Source organism: Typopeltis vanoorti, chromosome 7 (genome assembly GCF_054136105.1).
Source record: "Typopeltis vanoorti isolate ZY-2024b chromosome 7, IOZ_Tvanoo_1.0, whole genome shotgun sequence".
Classification (NCBI taxonomy): Eukaryota; Metazoa; Arthropoda; class Arachnida; order Uropygi; family Thelyphonidae; genus Typopeltis; species Typopeltis vanoorti.
In genome coordinates this window covers 56,144,026-56,170,492 of record NC_143555.1, presented here as the reverse complement: position 1 = coordinate 56,170,492, position 26,467 = coordinate 56,144,026, and the positions used below count along the sequence as shown (strand labels likewise).

The window sequence follows — 26,467 nt, the reverse complement described above, 5'->3', positions numbered from 1 at the left end:
TTTCACAGTTTCAATCTTTTTATTGCTGATTTTCATGGCAAATTTGTTACAGCTGTTATTTAATTTAATTAGAGAATCTGGAGACTTACAGTAAATGTGTTTAGAAGTACATCATCATGTGCATAAAGAGGAGAGATAAATTTGATATCTCCAATTCCAATATGAGGTTTAATGCCACATTTTCATAATGTGATCCATATACATCAGGGCTGTCCAACTTTAGGTAATCCGAGGGGAGCATTAAAAAAAAAGATTTCTCTGAGAGATTCCATCCCTTTATTACTACATGCATTTTCCTCTTCCCAGCTTATGCTGCTGTAGTTAAAATCTCCCATAACAATCATTCTTCTTGCACTTCCCAAGCTCAAGTGTCTAAACATCTCCTGCTCCCCACCATCTGTGCTCCCTTGTTTACAGCAACACCCCACTAAATATACTGTCTTGGCCACTTCTACCTCACTATATGCTTTCAAAACCATTAGTTTCACTGCCTTCCAAAGACTCCACTCTTAGAGGACATAAGTCATCACTTATCATAAGCAGTATTCCACCACCACGTTTTCTTTTCCTATCCTGCTGAAAAATGCTGTACCCCGCCACTTCAATTCCTGTTATTATATTATCCTCTGTCAACCACGTTTCAGAGATCCCAATAATCTTTGGCCAGGCTGACGCTATCAGCGCCACCAATTCATCTCCTTTATTTCGGATATTCCTGGCATTAGTATAGAGCATAAAAATGTCACTACCTCTAAACCTATCATTGTCCCCTCTCGACCCAACTGGACTCAGTATTACCTGAAGTTGTCCCCTTCCCCCAAGCCCACAAGAGGCCACCCTGGGAATTCTAGTTTCCCTACACTGACACACTGCCTCGTCACAGCAATCTCTCCAGATGCCTTCGTCCTTCCTCATTCAAATGCAAGCGGTCTCTCACATACAGTTCTTCCCTCTGTCCTCAAACGCCCTCCAAGCATCTACATATTCCAATCCTTTCTTCTGACACATTCTGGCTATTATGCTATTCAGCATTACTGCTCTTCTGCTCAACTCGTCACTATCATACGTGGGCAACACACTCACAATCTTTCCTCTCTCTGTTTTCTTTTGCACAACCTCAAGTAAGAATCTCAGATCTCTCACCGCCCGATTTACATTGCCTCTCAAGTCATTCGTGCCCACCATCACAATCATTTCATCCATCCTTTCACCCCTCTTAATTGCCATAGCCACATTTTCTATCATTCCTCCAGGCAAACACACCTCTGGCATCCTATCTTGCACACTTGAGATCATCGAGTCGCCATACATCACACCTCTAACCATTCTGTTCCTTGATTGCTCACCTGCATTCCCTCACTCTCTCTCTCTCTCCCCTCTAACCCTTTTTCTCTGTGTTCCCATACTTACCTGCTGTCCTGGCATCACTCTATTCCTGGTTCCAGCACTCCGCATTTCTTTTCTCTGTTTCTATTCTCCCCTCTTCTATCATTCCCATAACTCTCTCTCACTCCCTCCCTCTTTTCTACTGTTTCTATTCTCTCCTCTCCACTTTATCATTCCCATACCTCTCTCTCATTCCCTCTCTCCTACTGCTTCTATACTCTCCTCTTCTATCATTCCCAAAACTTTCTCTCAGTCCTACTGTGATTCACCTTGCATTCATCTCTTCCATTCTCCTAATCTCATCTTTCATACTTCTCATCTCGTTCACAAGACATTCTACCTCCTCTTTCAGCTCATCTATCCCTCTCTGCAAGTTAGTCACTCTTACTTGCCATTCATTTACCCAATCAAAACCATCTCCGAAAACTATCATTCATATTTCGCTCATCATTCTCTCCTATCACACTGCTCATCTCCTGACATTCATTTCCTGTTCCTGAACAACTAGGTCGATTATTGAAATATCTAATTCATTGATTTCCTCCTACTGCCTGCATTTTGCACATATACCCACTCCCTCTTCTCTCACCCGCCACATATCCAACTCCCGGGAAGCATACATGCCGCAAACACTGCATGCCACAAAGTCCTTTATTATGTTACGTATAATAGAGTTCTTAAGTGGCAGAGGAATTGGTGACATGTCATTTGTGATTACAGCTGTGCCCGCCATCATTCCGTACTGCCAAGTAACTACTAAACTAATCGCTAAAAATATATATAAAAGCTATATAAGCACCGTATCACAGATATATATATATATATATATATATATATATATATATATATAAAAATATAAATGCTATATTCAACTATACTAGACAGCAAAAACTTATCTTCTCTTCCACCGCAAATACTGCCGACTGTGATCTCGCCCTATCAGTAACCCAAAAATAACACACTATATAACAATGAGACTCCAAAAGCAGAACCACTAAAGAACACTTGTGTTACTGAGAAAAAAATGTAGCACCAATTCACAAAAGAATTCACACTGTACACCGTTTAAAAAACACTTTTTTCTACCACAGCTCAAATCACTCGCCGTATGCTTCAGCGATCCTAGTGGCACCAACCCACATGTTGTTATCAAAACCATAGTAAACAGAGCTAGAACTATCTGCTCATAGTATATTAATTTAGTGCTCACAACTGTACAAGGTTATAGCTAGAAGATAAAAGGGCAACATTAATATCAAATTATTTTGTTAGTGCACACACTGAGTGTAAGACTGGAAACTTGCACAGAAAATGTTTTTCATACACACATGGGTCAGCAAAAATTAAAGGAAACATTGGTGTGTACCCTTGTCTTACATCTAACTATACAGTCAGACATGTTGATATATTTCTTTCAATTCTAACTGCCAACTTACAACTTAAATAAAGACTATGTGCTGCTCAGTATGATGCTCCATTTACCCCCAAAATAATTGGAGCATTCTGAAAAGCTTTTCTCTGTCCACCTTGTTGTATGCCTTTTCCAGGATATATTCCCTCAACTATTTGTTGTATAGTTGTAATTTGATCTTGACAACTCTATATGGCTTGAACTCAGCTTATTCTTCTTCAAGTTTGTCTTCCACAATTTTATTCTGACTCTGCTCAAGTATGCTTGCATAAATCTTACCTAAAACTCTTAGTAGAGAAATTCCTCTTCAATTTTTACAACCAACTTTATTCCCTCTTTAAGATGGGAACTATGAAGGCTCTACTCCAATCATCTGGAATTTCTGACCATGCCCCTCTTAAGCAGTTTAAACATTACAAAGCTTTTACACCTATGAGCATTTCTGGTCAAATATCATCTATTTATCTAATCTCATCTTCCTTTTACCCTCTTTTACTTTGCAGTGTCGAGAGTTTATTAATCATCAGACCTCAAACTGTTCACAGGATAAGGTGGGCAAGCCCTATGCCCCAGTGTATCCTATGTCCTGTAGTGTTGAGTTCTCAAGGCCGGTTTTCCTGCTTTGTGGGATGAAAAGCCCCAAGAAAAACTGGGGGAAAAACCCTACTGTCCACGCCCAAGACCTGTTAACTTGGCTATGGCTGAGGAAGATCCTTGAGCTCCTCATGTCATTGACCGGAATCGAACCTAGGACACTCCTTCCCCAGGCATATGGTTGCAAAGAGCACAGCCACTAGGCTAATGGCGCAGTCATCTATTTATTATTATTATTATTACCTGACACCTCCAGGGAGTCCATCGAGGGAGGGTACCTATTCTAGAACTCTTCATCTTTACCAACTACAGCGAACCACATCATCTACACCAACACCATCTAATGCCACTACCACTAGTATTTACACAGACAATCACAAACATCCCTGCCCATGGCAGGATTTGAACCTGCAGTCGGAAGATTGGATATGCTAACCACTTGGCCAACCAGGCCAGAATTTCAGCTGCCTTTCCACATTTCAGGCATTTGATAACTTTTTTATAGATCAATTATAGGTATATATTAAATTAAATTAAATCTTCAAACAAGACTAAGAATCTCCAAATGTTACATATGGTCCACATTATTATATGGAGTAGAGACATGGATGCTCTCCAATCTGGGGTGAAAAAACTGGAGGCCTTTGAAATGTGGATGCTGCAAAGAATTATGAGGATATCATGGAAAGACAAATGAAGAGGTACTAGAGATGGTGGGTGTAAACAGCAGCCTGATAAAAGAAATTAAAAAGAGAAAAGTCAGCTATTTCAGACATATTCTTAGACATAACTGCCTACAAAGGACACTTCTCAAAAGAACTGTTAAGGGAAAGAGAAGGAGAGGAAGACAAAGACTGGAATGGATGAAAAATATAGAAGACTGGACCTATCTCTCATGTGAGGAATGCAGCAGAGAGGTGCAGAATAGGACATGGTGGAGACACACATGGTAGTTGATCTCCTGGAGGGAGAAGACACCTGACAGGACAGGACAGGACATATATATACTCCTGTTTGATTTCCTCTTTAATATTTTTACTACTGTTCTGCCCCTGCTTGTTTCATTTAACAGCTTTTCAAAGTAATTACTCTAGACATCTAGAATAACCTTACTCTAGATCAGTTTTTCCAGAATAATGCTCAGTTTTCATGTCATCTTTGATTTCTTTTAGAGTATTCTTTCCTCCATCTCCATTTCCTCCAAGGATACCACCTTGTTCTATTTTTTCCTAGTAAGATGCAGTATGGATGGACATTCTAAGAGATAGCAAAAGTGCAAGATAGTAAAATACTTGTGCATGGCAGAGGAAGAAGCAAGGCTTTGCAAGTCATAAACCAGCAAAATCCTTGTACATTCATTGGGACATGGAGTGTGAGAACCTTCCTACAAATTGGAAAATTTGAAGAGAGAAATGGATAGATTAAAAATAGCCATATTGGGAATTAGTGAGATGAGATGAGATGGAATGGAACTGGAAACTTTTGGAGTGGGTGATTACAGAATCATTTATTCAGGTGACAAGACGGCAAAAAAATTGATTCACAGTGGTTCTCAATAAGGAATGGGAAAGAAGTGTAATCAACTGAGTAAAATGTAGTAGCAGATTGATAATGGTAAAACTAGAAGCAAAACCAACAAATATTATAATAATACAAGCTTACATGCTTACTAGTGACCACAGTGATGATGAAGTTTAGAGTTCCCTCTTCTAGGTCATCCTATTTCTGACTTTCCTGTTTAGATTCATCAGAAGAGGTTGTAACTTACTAAATACCTCCTCTAAGAATGTATATTTTGCCTCTCCTCTTCCCCCCCCCCCACCTGATATCTTCCCTTCTAATATGTTTAAAATCCATTTATTATATTTCCATGTGTCCCAGGAATTTCACCTTTCTTTCTATGATTGTCTTCTTTAATACTCAGCTCTCTTTTATTTCATGAAAGATTTCTTCATTAGTTTTTCTTTCTCTCAATTTATTCCTAGCAGTACTCTCCAACAATACATTTGAAATGCTTCAATCCTTTTCCAGTCTTCTGCTGCTATAGTCTAAGTCTCACAAACCATATAAGAATATGCACCAAACAAATGCTTCTATAGATCTCATCTGAATGTCTTTACTTATCTTACTTGTAATAAATGATTTATTTTTCTTTAATACTTCTTTTAGTAATTCTTCAGATTTTCAACTTACATCTTCCATTTTAAATATCCCTCCAAGAATGATTTATTTGTTGAATATTCTTACCTCTAATCACTATTTTGTGATTAGAACATTATGGCTATTTAGGCCCAATTTTTAATGAAGATGGCAAATTACAGATCAGTGTATATATACATATATATATACTGGGCTAGAAATAAAACAGCTGGTCAAAGAACCAGAGACTATAGATATGAGAGTACTGTAAGAAAATAGGGCATCATTGACAAAATCATATTAAAAATGAAGATATTAGGATGGAACCTGACACTGTTAGCCTTCAGGAATATATGAGGAAACCTAATCTCAGGCAGTATAGTTAATCGAATTTGGAAGACAAAAAGTTAATAAAACAGGATGGGAGGGAAAAGACACAGAGAAAGATAAAGATCTAAGGGGATTAATGCAGTTAGAATTGCCTTAGAAAATTGAAATATAAGATCTGACTAGGGATTGGAATACCAGCAAACCAGTTTTCTGGTTTGCTGGTGTTCCAATCTGCAAAAATCATTTAAACATTTACTGATAATTTGGTGTTTTCTACTGGTATTTTGGTAAATCAAAAATATTTTAAACGCATGTTGTAATAATGTTACTGCTGCCTAATTTTATAAAATATAGCATCTTGTTTGAATAAATCACTCAGAACTTAATGAAATTTGGGACTGTGAAATCACATGCTTATATTAAACTGCTTACATTATTGCCTAAAATATTTCATGATTTATTCAACTTTGTGGTACTAGTTAACTCATAAGTTTATGCATTAACTTATGAGTTAATGACAAGAAACTGGGACAGTTGTCCCAGCTTCTTGTCTGTGTCTCATGTGAAGAGTTGCATGTTAGACAGGAACTCAGTCAGTTGTATAACGTTTCTCATTCATCTGGTAAGCATATTTTTATAAGTTGCTAACATGTTTATGCTGGCAGTGTCCATACGTGTGTAAACCACCAGCAAGAGCTAGCATTAGAGTATATATGCCACGTCCACATTGAGCAGTTGCGTTTCTCAAAGCTTATACAGCATATTAGTTGCAACTTTTTCAGTAGAATTTTATTTGTAAAATTAGCATTTATGAAATATCTTAATGTTACTGAAAATTTCAACTGCATCTTTAACTAATTTCAAGTTTTTATATTGTGCTGGATAATTAGCAACAGTTCGAGTTAGAGTCTCATGCCACCATTAACCATGGTGCATTGAGTCTGCCTGCCATGTGGCATTGAACAGTGTGCACTGGAACAAGTGTAATGTGTGATGTTCTTATCATGTGTTTGTGAGTTCTGCAATTTCACTATGAACAGGAAATCAGAACAAAGGACAAATGTAAAATTTTGCATAAAACTGGGGAAATCTGCTACAGAGACCATCGAATTACTTCATAAGGCATATGAAAATGAAGCCACGAGCCAAACTCAGTGTGTGGCACTCATGTTTTAAGTAGGGTAGAACCACCTCGAAGGATGACAAGAAGCTGGGACAACTGTCCACCAGCACAACCCATGAAAATGTTGAAAAAATTCAATAGATCATTCATGCAGATCAATGCATCAACATCCAGGAAGTTGCTGATAGAGTTGGGATTTCATATGGAGCAGCTCAATCAATCATCACAAGAAATTTGAACATGCATCACACTGCTGCCAAGTTTCTTCCCCGTCTCTTGACTTCTGACCAGGAGCACCATGTGAATGTCTGTCAAGTTCCTTCATCAAAAGGCCATTGATGATCAACCTTCATTTCAAGGGTCATCACAGGGGCAGCGACTTGGGTTTACAGCTACAAACTGGAGACAAAACAGCAATTATCACAGTGGAAGGGTCCACATTCCCCAAGACCAAAGAAAGTAAGGCAAATAAGGAGTGTGACAAAGAGCATCTTGATTATCCTTTTTCGACATTAAGGGGTATTGTGCAACAAGAATTTGACCCACCTGGTCAGATGGTCAATGCAGAATTCTACTGCAATGTTTTAAGGCAGTTGAAAGAAGATGTTTGTCACAAAAGACCGGAATGAGTCCAATGTGTGATGTGTAACTGTGACAAAGCTGCAATTGGCTCATCCACCACCATGACAACGCTCCCTCCCACAGTGCCTTAACAATGCGAGAGATTTTGGTGGTGGATAGCATGGTGGTCATCCCACATCCTCCTTACTCATCAGATTTAGTCCTTTGTGACTTCTTTTTGTTTCCAAAAATGAAATTGAAGCTGAAGGAGCAATGGTTTGAAACCGTTAAGGAAATCCAAGATGAATCGTAAGCAGTGCTTGATGTGCTTCAAGAAAAAGATTTCCAGAAAGCATTTGGAGCATTGCGAAAGTGGTGGAATCGCTGCATGAACTTGGAAGGGGAACTACTTTAAAGGGGGACTGGACCCAAATTTAAATTCGGTAGGTTGTAAAGATTTTATTAGCCTAATCCGGTTTCTTCTTGATAGCAACTTGGAAAGACGTCAATGGACATCATAGTATGAGGAACAAACAACCATGGTAATAACCTTCATACGATGTAGGGCCTCCTTTTGCTGTATTAACTGTAGCAATCCTAAGGGCATGCTTTCCACAAGCATATGATAGTGACCAATGGAATTTTGGACCATTCTTCCTGTAGGCATGAAATGAGGTCCTAGATTGTTGTGGGGGCAGAAGTCTCTTGACTTCACCTGATGCTCAATCTCCAGTTCATCCCACAGATGTTAAATACAGTTGACAGGGTTCTGTGTAGGCCAGTCAAGTTTGGTGATGTTCGTGTTCCACAAACCACACAGTTACAGCTGCAGTCTTATGATACGGTGCATTGTCTTGCTGAAAGAGACAATGGTCATATCTGTAGAAACGCCACATAGTAATTGAACTCTGAGAGCAATCTGTGCAGAATGTTCAGATACCTTTCAGAGTTCAATGTTCGTGGCACCACAAAGAGGTCGAAGGCCAAACCAGGAAAAACAGGACCGTATCATCACACTGCCGCATCCGAATTTCATAGTTGGAGTTATGCACTCTGGTAAGAGATGTTCACTGGACATCTGCCACACCTATCCATCTGCTTGGCAAAGGGTGTAGCATGATTCATCACTCTATAACACAGCTTTCTAAGCTTCCACATCCCATGCATGCTCTTTGCACCACTGAAGATGACACTGCACATTGGTTCAGGTAATATGGGGATTGTATATTGCAATCCTACCATGGAAACCCATGTTGTGAGCCTCGGTTCTGAATGTTTTTGTGCAGGTTCATGCTCCAGTCAATGCCCAGAACTCCACATTCAATGTTTCGGCTGACGAATGGCAGTTTTTACATGTTATCCTTTGTAGCACCCTATGGTCACGTTTGGTGAGTGTGATGGATCATCTACTGCAGGTAACACTTGCAGTTGACTCCCTGAGCTTCCATCAAAGTATGGTATCACTGACTGTTGACCTGGGATGACAGAATTTGTCAACAATTTACTGAACAGATAGGCCTGTAATATGGCATCCTATCACAATGCCTATTTCAAACTCCATCAGTTCCCTTCTCACAACCATTTCACCCAGACTGATATGGGAGCATTATATTACTCCAATTTATACCATCTACTAACACGTGACTTGCAACATGGCCTGATGACCTTGCTCATGGGATTGTCCATTGACTTCTTTCTAAGCAGTGTACACACACGCACACACACAATATACAGGGTGATTCAAAATTCCATGTACAAACTTTGAGAGGACGTAGAGAACATGAAAATTAACCATATTCACATAGGAAAGCATGACCAGAAATGGCACCAGAAGGTACTAACAGGACACAAAGATACAGAAATAACACAAGGTAAGTAGTGTAAAAAACTTTATTAGGCGTAACTGAAACAATTCAATAGTAGCTGGATACATAATATGGTAAACGAGGTGCATGTCTGCCATCTCAGCATTCGTAAAACGACACATGTTCTTCGTATGACGTTGAACGCTTGAATGAGGAAGTCTCAATTGCTCACCTGGAGCGCTGGCAAACAGCGCCACCTATCACATTCGGGTAGCGTTTCCGGTCATGCTTTTCTATGTGAATATGGTTGATTTTGATGTTCTCTACCTCCTCTCAAAGTTTGTATGTGGAATTTTGAACCACCTGTATATGCATCTTTGTTGGTTTTAGAAATCTTGCTTCACATAAACTATGCTTTCTGTTCCCAGTGACTGCATTATGAAAATTTGGAAGAAGCTATTAGGACAAATGTATTTAGTTACTGTGTTTGGCATTAAAATAAAACATGTCTGGAATGAATGTAGCACAGCTTTTGTAGGAGGAGATTTTTTTTTCCCATTAGGTTCTTCTAGTTGTCTCTAATTACACAAATTAGAGACAAATTGCTAAATATAGTAAATAGAGTGTAAATATCTCTGTATTGTATTTATTGATACAGTAAAATGACTTGTTTTCTTGCTTCTGCAGTATAGTGTCTGTTGGAGATGGAAGGTTTCCTGTTTTCTAAAAAGAATATACAATAAATTTAAATGATCTATCCCAGAATAAAAATATATCTTTCTATGTATTATAAATGAACTGCGTCTGCTAATCTGCAACAAAATCCAATGATACAAGATATCTATAATCCAAGTGTAAGCAAACAAAGTTTGTGCCTGAAGTATCTTCAGGACTGGAGCAACTCGTGGTAAAGGTGGACTAAGCTCTCATCACTCCTTAGTATCCCATAATGCAATGCACATCTCCTTGTGGACATGTATAATGCTATGCATTATGGGAAGAGTCACAAATATATAATTATAGTCTAATCAAGTGGGGAAAAAACTTCCAACATGCAAGATATCTATTAGTAAATTAACATAGGATTTGCAAAAAGGTGGATAATTTCAAAGATGATCAGAAATTATTTACATATATAACAGTGTATGCTGATCATTAGCAAATAAAAGAAAATTGCAGAAAACCAATTTTACAAGATGATTTACTGCTCCATCAATCTACACATATTCCTGCCATGCCTAGATGAATCACTTGATTAGTCCTTCCATGTGGTAATGTACTAAGCTACCAAATGTATAAAGCCACTGTTTATTATTGGTTTGTTATTTATATTTTGTGAACAAATCTCTTTCACTCTTTGCTCCTCATAATTATTATTATTTTTTTAAAATTATGCTGTTATTATGTCTAGAGTTTATAGATCATGTGTTATTTGTTCCACCCAACAACTTTAACTCATTTCCAGTGATAAAAGTTTACACCTGTTCTTTCTCTCCCTTATATTTCCCATTCTCTCATTAATGATGGTTCACATATTTACACCTTTTAGTAATTCAAATACATTGGAATTTTGGTTAATTGAAACAGCTGCCGAACCACAGCATATAAATGACTCATCACTCCTCCACTGACTTAGCATATACAGGGCATTACCTTCTTAAGGGGGGGGACAGTTTCTTGCAGTTTAATGCAAGAAACTGTCCCCCTTAAGAAGGTTTAGTGCATTATGTCATCTTTCGTGCAAAGCCAACGCATAATCAGAAAAGTGTAGAGATTTTTCAGTGCTCTGATTTTTGACAATTTTCTTCTTAATTTTATAAAATTTTGGACCCTTACCAAAACTCACATAAAGATTTGTCACAAGCCAAAAAAATTGCATTACTAAACTCAATTGAAGACAATTCACCCAATATCAGTCAATGGCATCTGACAGATAACTGGAATACCAAAATCTATGATTGCAAGCTTGATACAACAGGAAGATAAACTGCAAGAAGCATGGGCATGACATGGAAAAAAGGGAACATCCCAAAAACAAAGCGTGAAGTTAAGGATCCTGACACTGGGTATGCCTTAAATCAGTGGTTCTCCATTATAACTGGATGAAAGGTGTGCATCAGTAGTCCAATGTTAAAAAAGAAAAAGGAAAAAGAAAAAAGTCAGAGGGGCTACAAATAAGCACAACAATAGGTCTCCGTTGATATTAATAATGACAAAAATTTAAACATGTACATATTTTGCTACTGTAATTAATTTGAATAAATGATTAGTTCAGTGTTAGTTAGTCGTTTATATCTTTTTTACTATTAGCATGTAACTTCACATAAATGAGAAAGCTGCCTAACTGGGTCAAAGTGTTCTAGTTCTGATGTGTCCCAATTAACTGGAATCTGCTGTATACCAAATAAATATAGCATTCTCTTTAATTATTGTTTTCTCTATCCCTCCACACAAAGATTTAGTTACAATTGACAAACCGCCATGATATGTGGAGAATCTGCCGATAAGCAAGGACGAAAGTGGCACAGTGTTTTCACTCTCCCTGTCAGACTGTTAGGGTGGGGGGGGGGGGAATGAGAAAGTCAGGATCGTTCTGACATGAAAGTGTTAAAACATATATAGACCAGTTTTAATTCAGTACTTATTTCTGAAAATAGTATTTGTTAACAATTTGAATAGAAAAATCCCATATGATACGAAATGTTCTCTTATTTCAAATAAAAAAAAGTATTTGCTTTTTAAAATTTTCATTATGTAAATCCATTTGTTTCTGAACTTAGTGAAGTATATAAGAATGAATGAATTTCCCTTATCAATTACTTTGTAATAGGGTGTTAGAATATTACACGCATACTAGCCACTGAATTATAAACCTTTATACAGATGCACATAAACATCACTTATGCAGCATATATGCAAAATACTTGGTCACTGCATCACCACATGTTCTAGACAACTATTTAAGAATGCTGCTGTCATTAATAATCGTCAATAGTGTTGATCACAATTGGAAAAATACAGGATCTTTCGGAGTTCGATGAAGCAACTATGTGCATGGCGGGTTCAAATCCTGCCATGGGCATGGTTGTTTGTGATTGTCTTGAAAAATACTAGTGGTAATAGTGGGCAGTAGATGCCATTGGTGTAGTTCGTGGATTGAGTGGTGGAGACAGAGAGATGCAGAGTAGGTGCCCTCCCTCAATGAGTCTTTGGACTCCCTGGAGGTGTCAGTAATAATAATAATAATAAAATTGCTTATTGTGGATGCCTGTCTGGCTGAAGCCACAATTTTGAAAACAGCAGAGCTGACTGGTTTCTCAACAGGTATCCCACACTGCTAGTCTAAGAGGCATAACTACAGTTCTAAGACAGCTTGTCTTAGGGGTCTGAACTAACTAAGAGATCTCAATCAATCAGAGAATGGCACTGTCTGAGAAGGCTTGTATGGACAAACAGAACTTTATGTACAGCAACTGACTGAAGCATCTAATGATCCCAACTCATATCTCACTGAACTATGCACATTGAACTGAAGAGGATCAGTATTGGCAGTTGCTAAAGGAGGTCCAACACGGTTATTAAATAAAAGTTTCTAATTCAGTGACCAGTATGTGCACCTTAATTCAGGGCTATAATAAAACTTCTACTTTGTTTGGCTTGTGTTTGAATGGTATGGTCTGTGGGGAAAGGATGTTTTCACTATACAGGGTCATAAATTCCAGTTGTACCTAATTACAATAAATGCTGCAATTACTCTGATTATCCATAAATACAGTGCACTGGCGCTATATGCTGTATTTAATGCTACAATAAAATTTGCAGCTGTGCATTAGGTATCTTTTGGTGATACTTTTCACTATATAAGGTCATTTTCAGTACTAACCTACTGATATACAGTATACAGCACTTGTATATTTAGTTAGTTTAAATATACCAACAAAATATAGAATTTCTCTTAATTACTTGATTCTAATATATGCTAAAACTAACAAAACACTTCTATACCATTTCATATATTTGGTTTCGATGCAGGTAAGTAGCTATGAATCACAAACATGTTGAAATATCTAACATTTTGACACTGCATATAAACAAAAAAATTGCATTGATTAATTCTGTGTTCTGATTGATTGCTGAGACAGAGCAGTGTCAGTAGTTTACATATTGTGTCAAACAGTGAAAAGTAAAAGTTAATTAGAATATTTCATGTGGTGATAAAAGATAGGTACTAAAAAGGGACCTTTTTTGTAGTCACAGATAAGAATTTGCCATGGTATTATTTTAAATGTAACAAAGTAGGAGATGCAGATGTATTTGCAACAGTGCTAAAATCAGTAGGTGGAAATAGTAGTGGCTTACATAATTATCTTAAAAGCCAGCACAAAATTTGCTTATTAACTCCCCAACCGGCCACGACGTCTAGAGACGTCGAGCTAAATCTAGATACGAAGCTCTAAAACCTATTGAATAACATGGATAAGAAGTGCAATTTGGTGTCACTATTTCATCCACATTGGCCGGTAGGGAGGTTAAAAAGAAGGAAAGAAAAAAAAACTGATACAGCACCTTCAAATGAAATTATTGGTGTTAAGAATGATTTGGATTCTCAAAGCCAAAATTACATTTTATTTTAACAAAACACCTGATGACACTTCTGCTATAGTAGCAAGCATTTGTACTTGATATCTCCAAAGCCTTTGGCTGGGTCTGGCACAAAGGTTTACTAAGCAAACTACCATCATTCGGTCTGACCCAGGACTTCTGTAGTTGGATTGCCAGTTTTCTGTCTGGATGCACAGCGTGTGATGGTCGATGGCTCCCTATCCTCTCACCATTCAATTAATGCTGGGGTTCCACAAGGCTCTGTCCTCTCATCAACCCTCTTCCTGCTATATATCAACGACCTACTTCAGCTGACCTACAACCCAATACACAGTTTTGCAGATGACAGCACCCTATACTCCTCGTTTTCATTTGATAAACCTTACCCTACACAACTCACCTCAACCTACAGAACATCAACCACCACCATCCTCAATTCCGATCTCCAAGACATCCTACAATGGGGTTCGGATAACCTCATCAATTTCAATGCTAATAATAAAACCCAATTCTGTCCTATTTCCCATAAAAAAAGAACCATTTTTTCCCAGTATCCTTTTTGACGATACCCACATTTCCAGACAGTTTGAGATCTCTCTTCTTGGAATTACTCTCACATCAAACCTCTCCTGGCATAAACACATCACATACATTGCATCCTAAGCTTCAAAAAAACTAGGATTTCTCTTTTGCTCAAGATGTTACTTCACCCCTGAATGGCTGTTAACATTATACAAATCCACCCAGCTACTGAATACTGCTCCCACATGTGGGGGCCCCTAAAAGCCCATCTCTTACCCCCCCCCCCCCCAGTTTTGCACAGGCGTTTGGTTTCTGCAGTATGTATATTCTACAAATATTTCCATGGGAAATGCTCATCTGAAATATCATCAATAATTCATCCACTCAGTACTAAGCTCGTTGGAACATGTGCAGTAGCTGCTCAACATCCTTTCACAGTACATATAGAAACAAACAGAACAAGTTTCCTTTTTCCTCCTCCTTCATCCCTGCAACTGCTGCACTGTGGAACAGTCCTCCCCCACTGCTGTGTTTCCCAAGGAATACAATTTACATTCATTCAAATCAAATGTAAACAAGTTCCTCCTTTCCCAACCCACTACCCATACACGATTCTAATGTACTATAGGTTGATCAACCAACCTCTTGTGTGTAGGTACAACATAAAAAATTTAAAAAAAAATAAAAAAAGCATGGGATGGGTTCCCCTTAAGGTATATTGTATTATTTGAAGCTCTATAAAAGTTATTAATCACAAAGGGATATAAAGACATTTGTAAGAAAAACTATCATGGAATATGCAGACATTTTTAGCAAACAAGCAATCGACGAGATGTAAACTTTGTGGTGAAACGTTTAGTTTAACAATTAATGAGTGGACGTTTATCAAGAACTGCAATTATGTGAAAACTGTTGCCCATGCAAGTGATAATAAATTTTGGAATCTAGGTTTATGTCGCATTCATGATTCTATGCCTACTGACAGATAACCCTTCTCCAAAATAAATTGAAGGAATTTGGTATTTCTTTTAGACATACTGCATCTATTACAACAGATGGAGATTCAGTAATGAAGAAAGTAATAAAACTGACCAATGCAAATCATCAATTATGTTTAGCACATAGCATACAATTAATGCAATCAAAATTCTGAATAGTAAAAATTATTTTCAAGTGACAAACAGGAAAAGACACTCATTGAATTATTAGATACAGATGATTATAACAACCCTGATGAAGAAGAAATTCATGATCTTGATGCTGCGTGATATATCTGCTGATTCAGAATAAAATTCTATACAAAATGCAGAACCGAGTTCTCTGATAGCAAAGATATGAGAGGAAGTCAATATTCCATAGATCAACAACAGAAATGTTTACTGGCTATGATGGAGTACTTTATCTTCTCAGTGGTTAAAATTGTGTCAGAAAGTCTCATAGATTTGAAATCAGATATCAGCTTTGCAGATATGTACTTAAGTTGCTCTTTCACACAATATTAGCAATGCAACTAATAATGGTTGCAGCAGTTGTAGTTCCAGTACAAAAAGCATCCGGTAAGGTTATATACATCTCCTGCATTAGAAGAAGTCTTTAGAAGATTTGAGTGGGATACAAAAGGAATAAACATAAATGGAGAAAGACTGTATCATCTGAAATTTGCAGATGATGTTGTCCTAATATCCTAATAGCAGATAATCTTGAAGATCTGGAAGAAAGGCTAAATCAGCTAAATGAAGCCTCCAGAGTAATTGGAGTAAAAATAAATAGAGAAAAAACAAAAATAATGATGAATAAATACATAAACCAAAGAACTGTCAAAGTTGAAAACCATGAAATTGAACAAGTTACCTCATATGTATATTTGGGCCAATTGTTATCCTTTGATTAAGTTATAGATACCAAGCAATTTGTTTGCTCACTTGGGAAAAATGGAGTAAAACCAGGTTTAAAATTGCTTGGTATCTATAACATAATTATACCCAAGTTAAAAATACTTTCTACATTTGTTATCCTTTGAGGATTGTCAAAGAAAAGAGATTGAATGAAGAATTCACCATGGATGGATGGCTTATGGTAAAATGAGAGACATATTCAGAAGTGACATCCCTATAAGTCTAAAAAGGAAAGCTTTTGACCAGTGTATACTTCCTGTCCTAACATACAGGGAGAAACATGGATTTTAATAGAAGTCCTAAACAAAAAGCTGAGAACCACACAACATCACATGGAGAGAGAGGGGTATGCTAAAAATAACATTAAGAGATAGGAAGACAAATACTTGGATAAGATCTCAAACAGGTGTCATGGATATTGTAAAATACATTAAACAGGCTAAGTGGAGATGTGCTGGCCATATTGCCAGATGCAATGATAGAAGATGGACTAGGAAAAACAACAGAGTGGAGACCAATGGATGGAGTAAGACAAAAAGGAAGACCAAGAAGAGAAGGTGGAGGGATGAACTGGAACAAGTTGCAGGAGTGAGATAGACGGAAGAGGCAGAAAACCGAGTGGTCTGAAAACCATGGGGGAAGACTTTCGTCCAACAGTGGACAGAACCAAAAGTTTGAAGAAGAAGAGATATTATGTTATGAAAATGTGAATTTGTATATCACTGATATAACATTAAAATGTGTGCTCGATGAAATAAATTAAATAAGCACTGATAAACTTGCAAAAAGGAATAATAAACATCTTATTCTGATGTTCTTCAGCATTATCTTTATGATCCCAAGAAATTGAATGATGAAGATTATGGAATTTTTAATAAAAGCAAACATGCAATATTGAAGATTATCAAGGTCTTTGTGGAACTCCTTTATAACAAAAAAAGAGAATTCAACTGAAGTTAGTGATTCCATGTCTGGTGATGCTGCAACTTCAGAATCAGTTCTCCATGAGCCGATTTATCAATGAATGAAAAACTTCAATAGGGAATAAAAAATAACACAAGTTATTAGAAAGGAAATTATGTTTTTCAAGAACAAGTAAGGGGAAATACTTAAAAATGGCTTTTAGCCTACTGACCAACAAGTGACAAATCTGAGAGAGATTTTTCCACTCACTGATGGATTAATTTGTACAAAAAGCTAAATTTAGAGGATCACAACCTCGATAAGTTATGCTTTCTACATGCTCATTTTAATAAAAAAAAAAGACATTAAATAAATTTTAAAAAATAGTTTACGTGGAGTTAGATGTATGTTTGTATTTTCCTTATCCTAAGCTGCAATTTACATTCTTAAATAAAAATTATTTATAATTTATAAAATAATATTAATATTATTTTTTCATTAGAATAAAATATTTAATGTTTTTATGCAATGTTAAATATCTGTGTTTGAATAAACATTTTGTTTATTAATATTTATTGATTGTTTTTCAATATAACTTTTGAAAGGGTAAGAAATTACTGGTAGATCACCAATAATTTTGTATTAATGAAACTTTTTACTGAATTACCAGTAAATCTGCAATTCCTAGATCTGACTGGAGACTCCTGACAAATAACAGATTAATTTGAAGGAAAACTGCCAACAGGATGTCAGTAATAACAAACTTTTCATGCAGTACTTTACTTTCTTTGTATCCTGTATACCCCCCCCCCCCATGATGGTATATATATATCAGGAATCTGATGATGAGATTTATTATTAATATGGTTTTATTATTAATATGGATACTCCATATAGTCCATAGCTAGTTTAAAATAACTAGCTATGTAACTAACTAGTAATAAAATAAGTTCATAACTGAAAGGTACCAATGCTTAGAACTCTGCAATGCATATGGAAAATAAATTAAAGGCTAATTAATATGCCCTGGAGAAGTGGAGGAAACGATATTATCAACAGGTGGTGTGCTAAAGCTTGGTGTCAGAAAATTTCAAAAAATCACAACTGAATGCCAACACCTTTTTACATTCCTGGGAACAAATTATTTCTCTGGCTTCTACAGGTTTGCTATAGTCAGTGTAATTAATTTAGAGGACACACTTAAATCTTTAATTTCTTTTGCCATTACAATTTGAATTATGTCCACCCATTAAACTAATACCATGCAATTTAAGACAAGTACTTTTGTGTTCCAAATATGTTGGTATGCAACATAATAAATCATGCAGTTTATTTCATTCTTTGATAGTGTTATGAGTTAATATTCAAAAAGGTGTAATGAATAATGCTAGAGAAAAAAAAATCAGTCTGACAGGAGGGTACATGTTATAAGCTACATAATTTCTCTTAACTAAAAATTCATTTTGTGCCTCAACTAGATAATTAACATTGAGCTTCATTGTGAAATTTAAATATCCTTGAATTATTATCAATTACAATTATAACTGATACTAATCAAAGTAATGACTATTCAAAAATGAAATACATGCATTGTTATATGTGACAAAAAATTTACTTTTAGTTGTGGTAACTTCAGAAAAATAAAACTAATAAATATTTTCTTAAAATTTTATACCATCTAGCCAGAAAATAGTTAAACCCTATTGCTTTTATATTAAAAGTACTTCAAAGAAAATGTATGCAAATTAGAAGTTATGGGGATTCCCATGTTATTCTTGAGATCTTAAATCAGTAACTGACTGATATCTTCAACTTAGGCCCAGTTCAGTCCATATTTACCACATTATAACCAATGAAATGTGAGGTTCAGCAGTTATCATTCTATTTGTAAATAATATCAGCAATTATTTCATTTGATTGATCAGATTTAGAAAAACAATACCATAGATCAATATATATTCATATTCTTTTGTACCAATAACATGAAGAGTCTAAGTCTCGGGCCTTGTAACTCTTCATGACTTCAATATCGCATGCATCCTTACAATGTTACATTTCAATTCTGAAGGAAATGATGATAATTGATCCATTCACCACACAAGAGCTGTTAGCAGTTTGACATATTCCATTTCAGACATGAAGATCTAGGAATACAGTATATTAGTAGGGTGTGGAGCAGCGTAGGAATCAGTCATCATTACTAGTCATGTCAGTCTTCAGACGAATGTGGTATGCACATGTAGTGTGTTATTCTTTTTAATGAAGAACCTAGTGGCATTATTGCTGATGAAATATCAAATGCTAATGGAATAATCCATGACACAATGAATTCAAGATGTTATTAAAGCAAGGGAAGGGTTTCTATTTGCCAGGCAGTGCATATGAAATTATTACATGCAAAACAGAGGAAGAAAAAATTGTTTTTCTATACCTTTGCTATCTTTACCAGTTACTCCGAGTTGTTTCATTCCCTGCTGCAAATCTTCTTTAGACATCTGATTTCCCTGGAAGGCATCACTTACAAATTCATGAGTGGGACTGTCAAGAATTCCTTCTGCCTCTTCTCCAGCTTCATCTGCAGTCTTTTGTTTAGCAGCTATGAATAATACATTATTCCTACATTGTTTAATATGTCTACAAAGATGTTGCCTATTTTTAACTTGAATAAATAGGCACACAATCTCATTATAAAGGATAATAAAAATTAAAGTTTCCCTGTTTTAAGGCCTTGTGGAGTGCCAGCAAATGATCCAAATGCTGCAAAACTTTGCAGGAAAAAATTGTCATGCAGAAGCAATGTCAATGAAAAAAAAAAAAAGTACTTTCAAAATTCACCACCAAGGAGTGCTATGGTGTACTGAATGTAGATGTAGGAATTTTTCTGCGTGTGTGGTGTAAGAAGAAGAAAAGCGACACAAGCATAAATAGAACATTTTATTCATTTCCATTATGCATTCACAGGCTGTACTGTTCAGTGTGCTGCCCTTCCTGGCATGCCACAAACTGCATAGTTTGTGCCATACCTTTTGGCATCCTTTACACAGTGTGTTCACCAGCAGAACACATCTAGTTGGGATTGATGCTGCGCACATGCTCTCTTTCAGTGCTGGCAAGTTATCAGGATGATCTCAACCCTGTCTTTGAGAACCCCCCCCTCCCCAGAGCCAGAAGTCACAGGGGGGGTCAGATCAGGTGAATGAGACAGCCATGCAGTGAGAAACACACAGCTGATCACTCTGGATTCTGTGAAATGTTCTCAAAGAACCTCCTGTACAGATCAAGAAATGTGTGGGCCCCATCCTGCAGGAAAATCACTCAATCCATGCATAGGAGCTACTGTAGCTGGCACAACAAATTGTTTATCATATCGCGATATCTCTTGTCAGTAACTGAGCAGGTCACAGGACCCAACTGACAAATGTCCTCAAAGAAGAATAGTCCAATGATCAAGCTGTAAACCTGCACCAGACAGTAACTTTGAGTGAATGCAAGGAATTTGTTGGATCACATGTGGGTTTTGTGTAGCCCATACCCGGGCTACACAAAATCATCCATGGGCATGCAGCATCCAACTCCGTTCAAGCAAGTAATGTTAAAGCGAATGTCAGTTGACTTTCAAAGTCCCGAAGGTGCAATTCCTGTATCAGGGTTATCTTGAATGGGTAGATATGCAGAATCTGCCATAGAATTTTCCAGGCAGTTGTGTAAGACACATCCATGTCTTGATATAGCAAGTACGCTGCAGGAACTAATGCTGTTATTCAATGGCCTACTCTACAACGGCAGTAGCAACTTCATTCACTTTTTGTGAACTGATTCCTTTGCCAGGTCTAACTCCCAACGATTCAATTTCTAAAAAAATGACTAATCATTAATCACAGAACACACGGAGATAATGGATCTTGTCGACATTGGTTAAGGTAATGAAATTCACAGAGTGCAGCAAAAGCATTGCAATTTTAGGTAGTACAGCAAAGCACAATGGAGCACGATTAATGTCATCATTGTGTATTAACAACCAGAATGAAGGGAAAAATCCCATGTCCATCTTTTTAAACCCTCTTGGCACCTGCCAAGTTGTGTAATATGTAAATTCCATGCATCTGGTGTTTACAATGCCCCTGGCAATGAATCTTGAAACTACTTCTTTCCCTCATATATTGATTTGGTATGATGCAGAATGTATTTTGCAAAGTTTTGCAGCATTTTGATCACTGGATGGCACTCTGCAAGGCCTTAAACGGGGATATCATTACTGACTCAAATATTGTACTTCAATGCCAAACAAGTAAGAAATAGCACAAAACATAGCACAAAGTGATAATCAAAAAAGCAATAAAACAAGTCGTTTGAAATATGACATTAGTAAATTTTATAAATCTTAACCATTTAAGATTTATAAAATCTTAAACGGTTAAGATTTAAGACCGTTAAATCTTAACGGTCTTAAATTACATGAAACGGTTAAGAGAAGTGCAGCAGACACTTCAGATTTTGAAGTAAAAAATATGTCATTCATGTTTGTTGGAAAATCTAATACGAATTTCAGCCACTGATATTCATGATGGGGCTCTTTCTCAAATGGTAACAAAGATGACAGAACACTGACTGGATAATATGTGAAGTATTTTTTATTATATGAGAAATTATGAATCAGACCTAACCAGTACTCTACTTTCCTAAGGATTTTTTAGATACTAAAGCAGTGTTTCTCAACCTGTGGTCTGCGGACCACAGATGGTCCGTGATGATAGGACAGGTGGTCCGCAGGCAGACTTAAATTAAATAAATATATATATATATTTTTTTTTAATTATCCACACAAAACAAATTAAAATTGAATAAGTAAAAATTATTGAAATAAAATGGATATTTAAAAAAACATACAAATAGTGGCAGAATGCTCATGGAATGAACATTCTGCCGCTATAATAATTTGTAGCGGCAGAATGACGAGTAATAAAAGAGGAGTGAAGTGAACAACAATATGGTTTTATTGCTTCCACCTTCTCTTGCTGTTTTGTCAGATTTGAAGTAAATATCTATATTTAAACCAATTGCTTGTTGTTATTTTTTATTATTGAAGATTTTGCTCCTTCAACCAATGCTCAGTATATCATCAGAAGTGCTAAGTGATACTTGGACAAAGGGTGTTGTGAGGAAACCCCAGTATTTATATATTTTTCGAAAACGTTTTTTTAAATAATGGAAAAGTGGCTTAGAACTAGGACTTTGAAAAGAAAAGCAAATGAACCAGGTGATGCTAACCCTAATTGTGATACACCTGTTGTAATGGCGAGTAAATCTGATACTATTAAAGTAGAAGAAACACTCGGTTCAAAGAAAAAATACAGTAGGAAATATAAAAGTTCATATTTGGATTTCGGGTTTACTTGGTGTGGCGACGAAAGTGAACAGAAAACTCAATGTGTTTTGTGTTATGAAGTGTTGTCGAACGAGTGCATCAAACCTGCAAAACTACGATGACATTTAGAAATTAAACATTGTGATATGAAAAATAAGCCAACTGAATTTTTTTCAGCAATGCTTAGGGGCATTAAATCATGGAAAAGATATAGTTTCAGCCATGGGTTCGATTAATAGCAAGGCACTGGAAACATTCTATCTCTTAAGTTTGCGCATAGCGAAAACAGGGAAACCTCATTCTATCAGGGAAATTTACTACTTCCAGCTAAAAGATGTTTTGAAAACTATGTTTGGCAACAAGTTGCTAAAAGATGTTGATTTGATTCCTCTTTCATGACAGTGTCCTGAAATGGAAAAGTGGCTTAGAACTAGGACTTTGAAAAGAAAAGCAAATGAAACAGGTGATGCTACCCCTAATTGCGACACACCTATCGTAACGCCGAGTAAATCTTATACTATTAAAGTAGAAGAAACAAGCAGTTCAAAGAAAAAAATAATTTATTTGTTTAATAAAAATTAAAACTTTGTTCTATGATGATACACTTTTAATTGTCTACTTCCAATTTAATTAATCATGGTTTCATATGTATTCAAAACATGCCTTTTAGATTTATTATGTTATAAATGGCACAGTTTTTCCCAAATGTTGGTAATACCCACATAGGTTTTTTTTTAAAAAACTTATACAACTTAGTGGTCCATAGAATTGTTTTAGGCATTTTACTGGTCCTTGGGCTTAGAAAGGTTAAGAAATGATGCACTAAAGTATCCAAATTATTATTATTATTATATGACACCTCCAAGGAGTCTAAAGACTCATCGAGGAAGGACACCTACTCTACAACTCTGTCTTCACTTTCAATCCACCAACTACAACGAACCACAACTACACCAACGCCATCTACCACCCACCATTAGTATTTTCACAGACAATCACAAACATCCATGACCACAGCAGGATTCAAACCCTCAGACTTTTGGCCGGAGAGCAGATACGCCAACCACTCAGCCAACCAGGCCACTAATGAAATTAAGACAAAACAGACTTCCTGTTTTGTCTTTTGGTCCTGATTTGAAATTAAAGTTTTTATCACTAATATATATCGGAGGCGAATCAGAGTAGGAGAGAGAGAGAATTTAGGGAGTATGAGTGAGAGGTATGGGGGTGCTAGAAGAGGAGAGAATGGAAACAGTAGAAGAGAGGGAATGAGAGAGAGGTATGGGAATGCTAGCAGACGAGAGGATGGAAACAGTAGTAGGAGAGACAGAATGAGAGAGGGATATGGAAGTGCTAGAAGTGGAGAGAATGGAAACAGTAGAAGAGAGAGGTATGGGAATGAAAGAAGAGGAGAGAATGGAAACAATAGGAGCGAGGGAATGGTAAGAGGTATAATGTATGGCGACTCAATGATCTGTGGTGTTCAAGATAGGATGCGTGAGGAGTGTTTGCCAGGAGGAACAATAGAAAGGGTGGCTATGGCAATTAAGAGAGGTGAAAGGGTGCATGAGATGATTGTGATGGTAGGAACGAATGACTTGAGTGCTAATGTAAGTCGGGCAGCGAGAGATATGAGATTTTTGCTTGAGACTGTACGGAAGAAGACAGAGAGAGGAAAAATAGTGTGCGTGTTGCCTAGGTATGATAATGATGAGCTGAGCAGAAGAGCGGTGATATTGAATGGCATAATAGCGAGAATGTGTGACAAGAGAGGACTGGTATATGTGGATGCCTGGAGTGTGTTTGAGGAAAGAGAGGAGTTGTATGCGAGAGACCGTTTACATTTGAATGAGGAAGGACGTAGGCATCTGGAGAGATTGCTGTTCTGAACGAGTCAGTGTGTCCCAGGGAGGATGATAGCAGGGGTGGCCTCTTGTGGGAATGGATACTTGGGAGAAGGGAGACAATGTCAGGTAACACTGAGCCTAGTGGAGTCCAGAAGAGATAATGCTGGGTATAGAAACAATGGCATTTATATGCTGTATACTAATGCCAGGAGTATCCGGAATAAGGGAGAGGAATTGGTAGCGCAGATAGCATCAGCCTGGCCAAAAATTATTGCGATCACTGAGACGTGGTTGACAGAAGGGGATATAACAACAGGAATAGAAGTCGCTGGGTATAGCATTTTTCGTCAGGATAGGAGGGGAAAGCGTGGTGGTGGGGTACTGCTTATGATAAGTGATGACTTATGTCCTCTAAGAGTGAAGAATTTGGAAGGAAGTGAGACAAATGATTTTGAGAGCGTATGGTGTGAGGTAGAGGTAGGCGAGACAGGATATTTAGTGGGGTGTTGCTACAGACCCAGGAGCACAGAGGATGGGGACCAGGAGATGTTTAGACAGCTAAGTTTGGCAAGTGCAAGAAGAATGATTGTTATGGGAGATTTTAACTTCAGTAGTATAAATTGGAGAGAGGAAGATGCATGTAGCAATAGGGGAATGGAATTTCTAGAATTCTTGAGGGACAAATGTCTTAGGCAACATGTAACAGAGGGAACAAGAGGTTCAAAAATTTTGGATTTGGTTATAGCATCAGAAGAGTTGATAATAACTGAGTTGACGTCTCTCCCACCAGTTGGAGAGAGTGACCATATGGTTTTGACTTGGAAAATGAATAGACATGCAGGAGTATCAAAGAGACGGGAACTTATGTGGAATTATAAGGCAGGTGATTATAATAGTCTTAGACGTCAACTTCGGGAAGTTTCATGGAGGGAGGAATTGGAAGGCCGGGATATCACCAGTGCGTGGGAAATTGTGAAAGAATATTTGTTATCAGCAATGGTAAGTTGTATACCGCGAGTGAAGAAGAGGACGCAATTTGGAGTAAAGTGGATGACAAACAATATTAAACAGGAATTGCATGCGAAAAAGAGGCTATGGAAGAGATATAAGGAGATAGGTGAAGAGATGCATGAGGAATATAAGACACAGGCCAGAAGAGTGACTAGTGTGGTAAGGAAAGCGAAACTGGAATATGAGAGGAGATTGGCCCTAAGATCCAAAGAAAATCCTAGGGAATTTTTTAGCTATGTGGCCAGTAGGAGGAGAAATGACTGTGGAAGAATGATATTGTGGGATAAAAATGGGAATAGAGTGACTGATGCAGAGGACATAGTGGAATTGTTCAATGAACACTTTATTGGAGTATTTCATCCTAGAGGAGTCAGTTTTAATGCTAGAGGGATAGGACTGGTACGAGGTCTGGAGGTACAGGAGGAGAGTGTGTTTCAGATACTGAGTACTCTGGATGTCAGTAAAGCTGTGGGACTGGATGGTATTTTGCCACGCGTTTTGAGAGAATGTGCTAGGGAATTGACAGTACCTTTAACGTGGCTTTTCAATGAAAGTCTGGCTTTGGCAAAGGTGCCCAGGGAATGGAAGGAAGGTAAGATAGTGCCATTGCATAAGGGTGGTAACAGACTGGAAGTGTCTAATTATACGCCAGTCTGTGTGTCATCAGTAGTTGTTAAGATCTTGGAGAAAGTAGTGAGGGACCGTGTACAGCATTGGGCAGATGAGGGTAATGTTATCTGTGAGAATCAACATGGATTTGTGAAAGGACGCTCTTGTTTTAGCAATATGCTAGCCTTTTATAATAAAGTTACAAGAACATTAGATGAGGGAAAGGCATATACTGCAATTTTCTTAGACTTGGCGAAGGCATTTGACAGGGTGCCACATGATAAGCTGATATTTAAGTTGCAGCACATGGGTCTGGATGTCAGACTGGTCAACTGGATTCAGGATTGGCTGTCTGATAGGTATC

The 26,467-nt window shown here is 37.2% G+C and overlaps 1 protein-coding gene across 6 annotated transcripts in view; it reads right to left on the bottom strand.

Moving 5' to 3' along the window:
- Sap47 (Synapse-associated protein 47kD) overlaps positions 1 to 26,467 on the bottom strand; it is a 245,299-nt gene that overhangs the window by 62,778 nt on the left and 156,054 nt on the right. For all 6 annotated transcript variants that reach the window (XM_090395268.1, XM_090395269.1, XM_090395271.1 and 3 more), the window contains exon 7: positions 19,703 to 19,867. In XM_090395268.1, the coding sequence (XP_090251394.1) occupies positions 19,703 to 19,867 (165 nt within the window). The remainder of the gene's footprint in view (positions 1 to 19,702; positions 19,868 to 26,467) is intronic.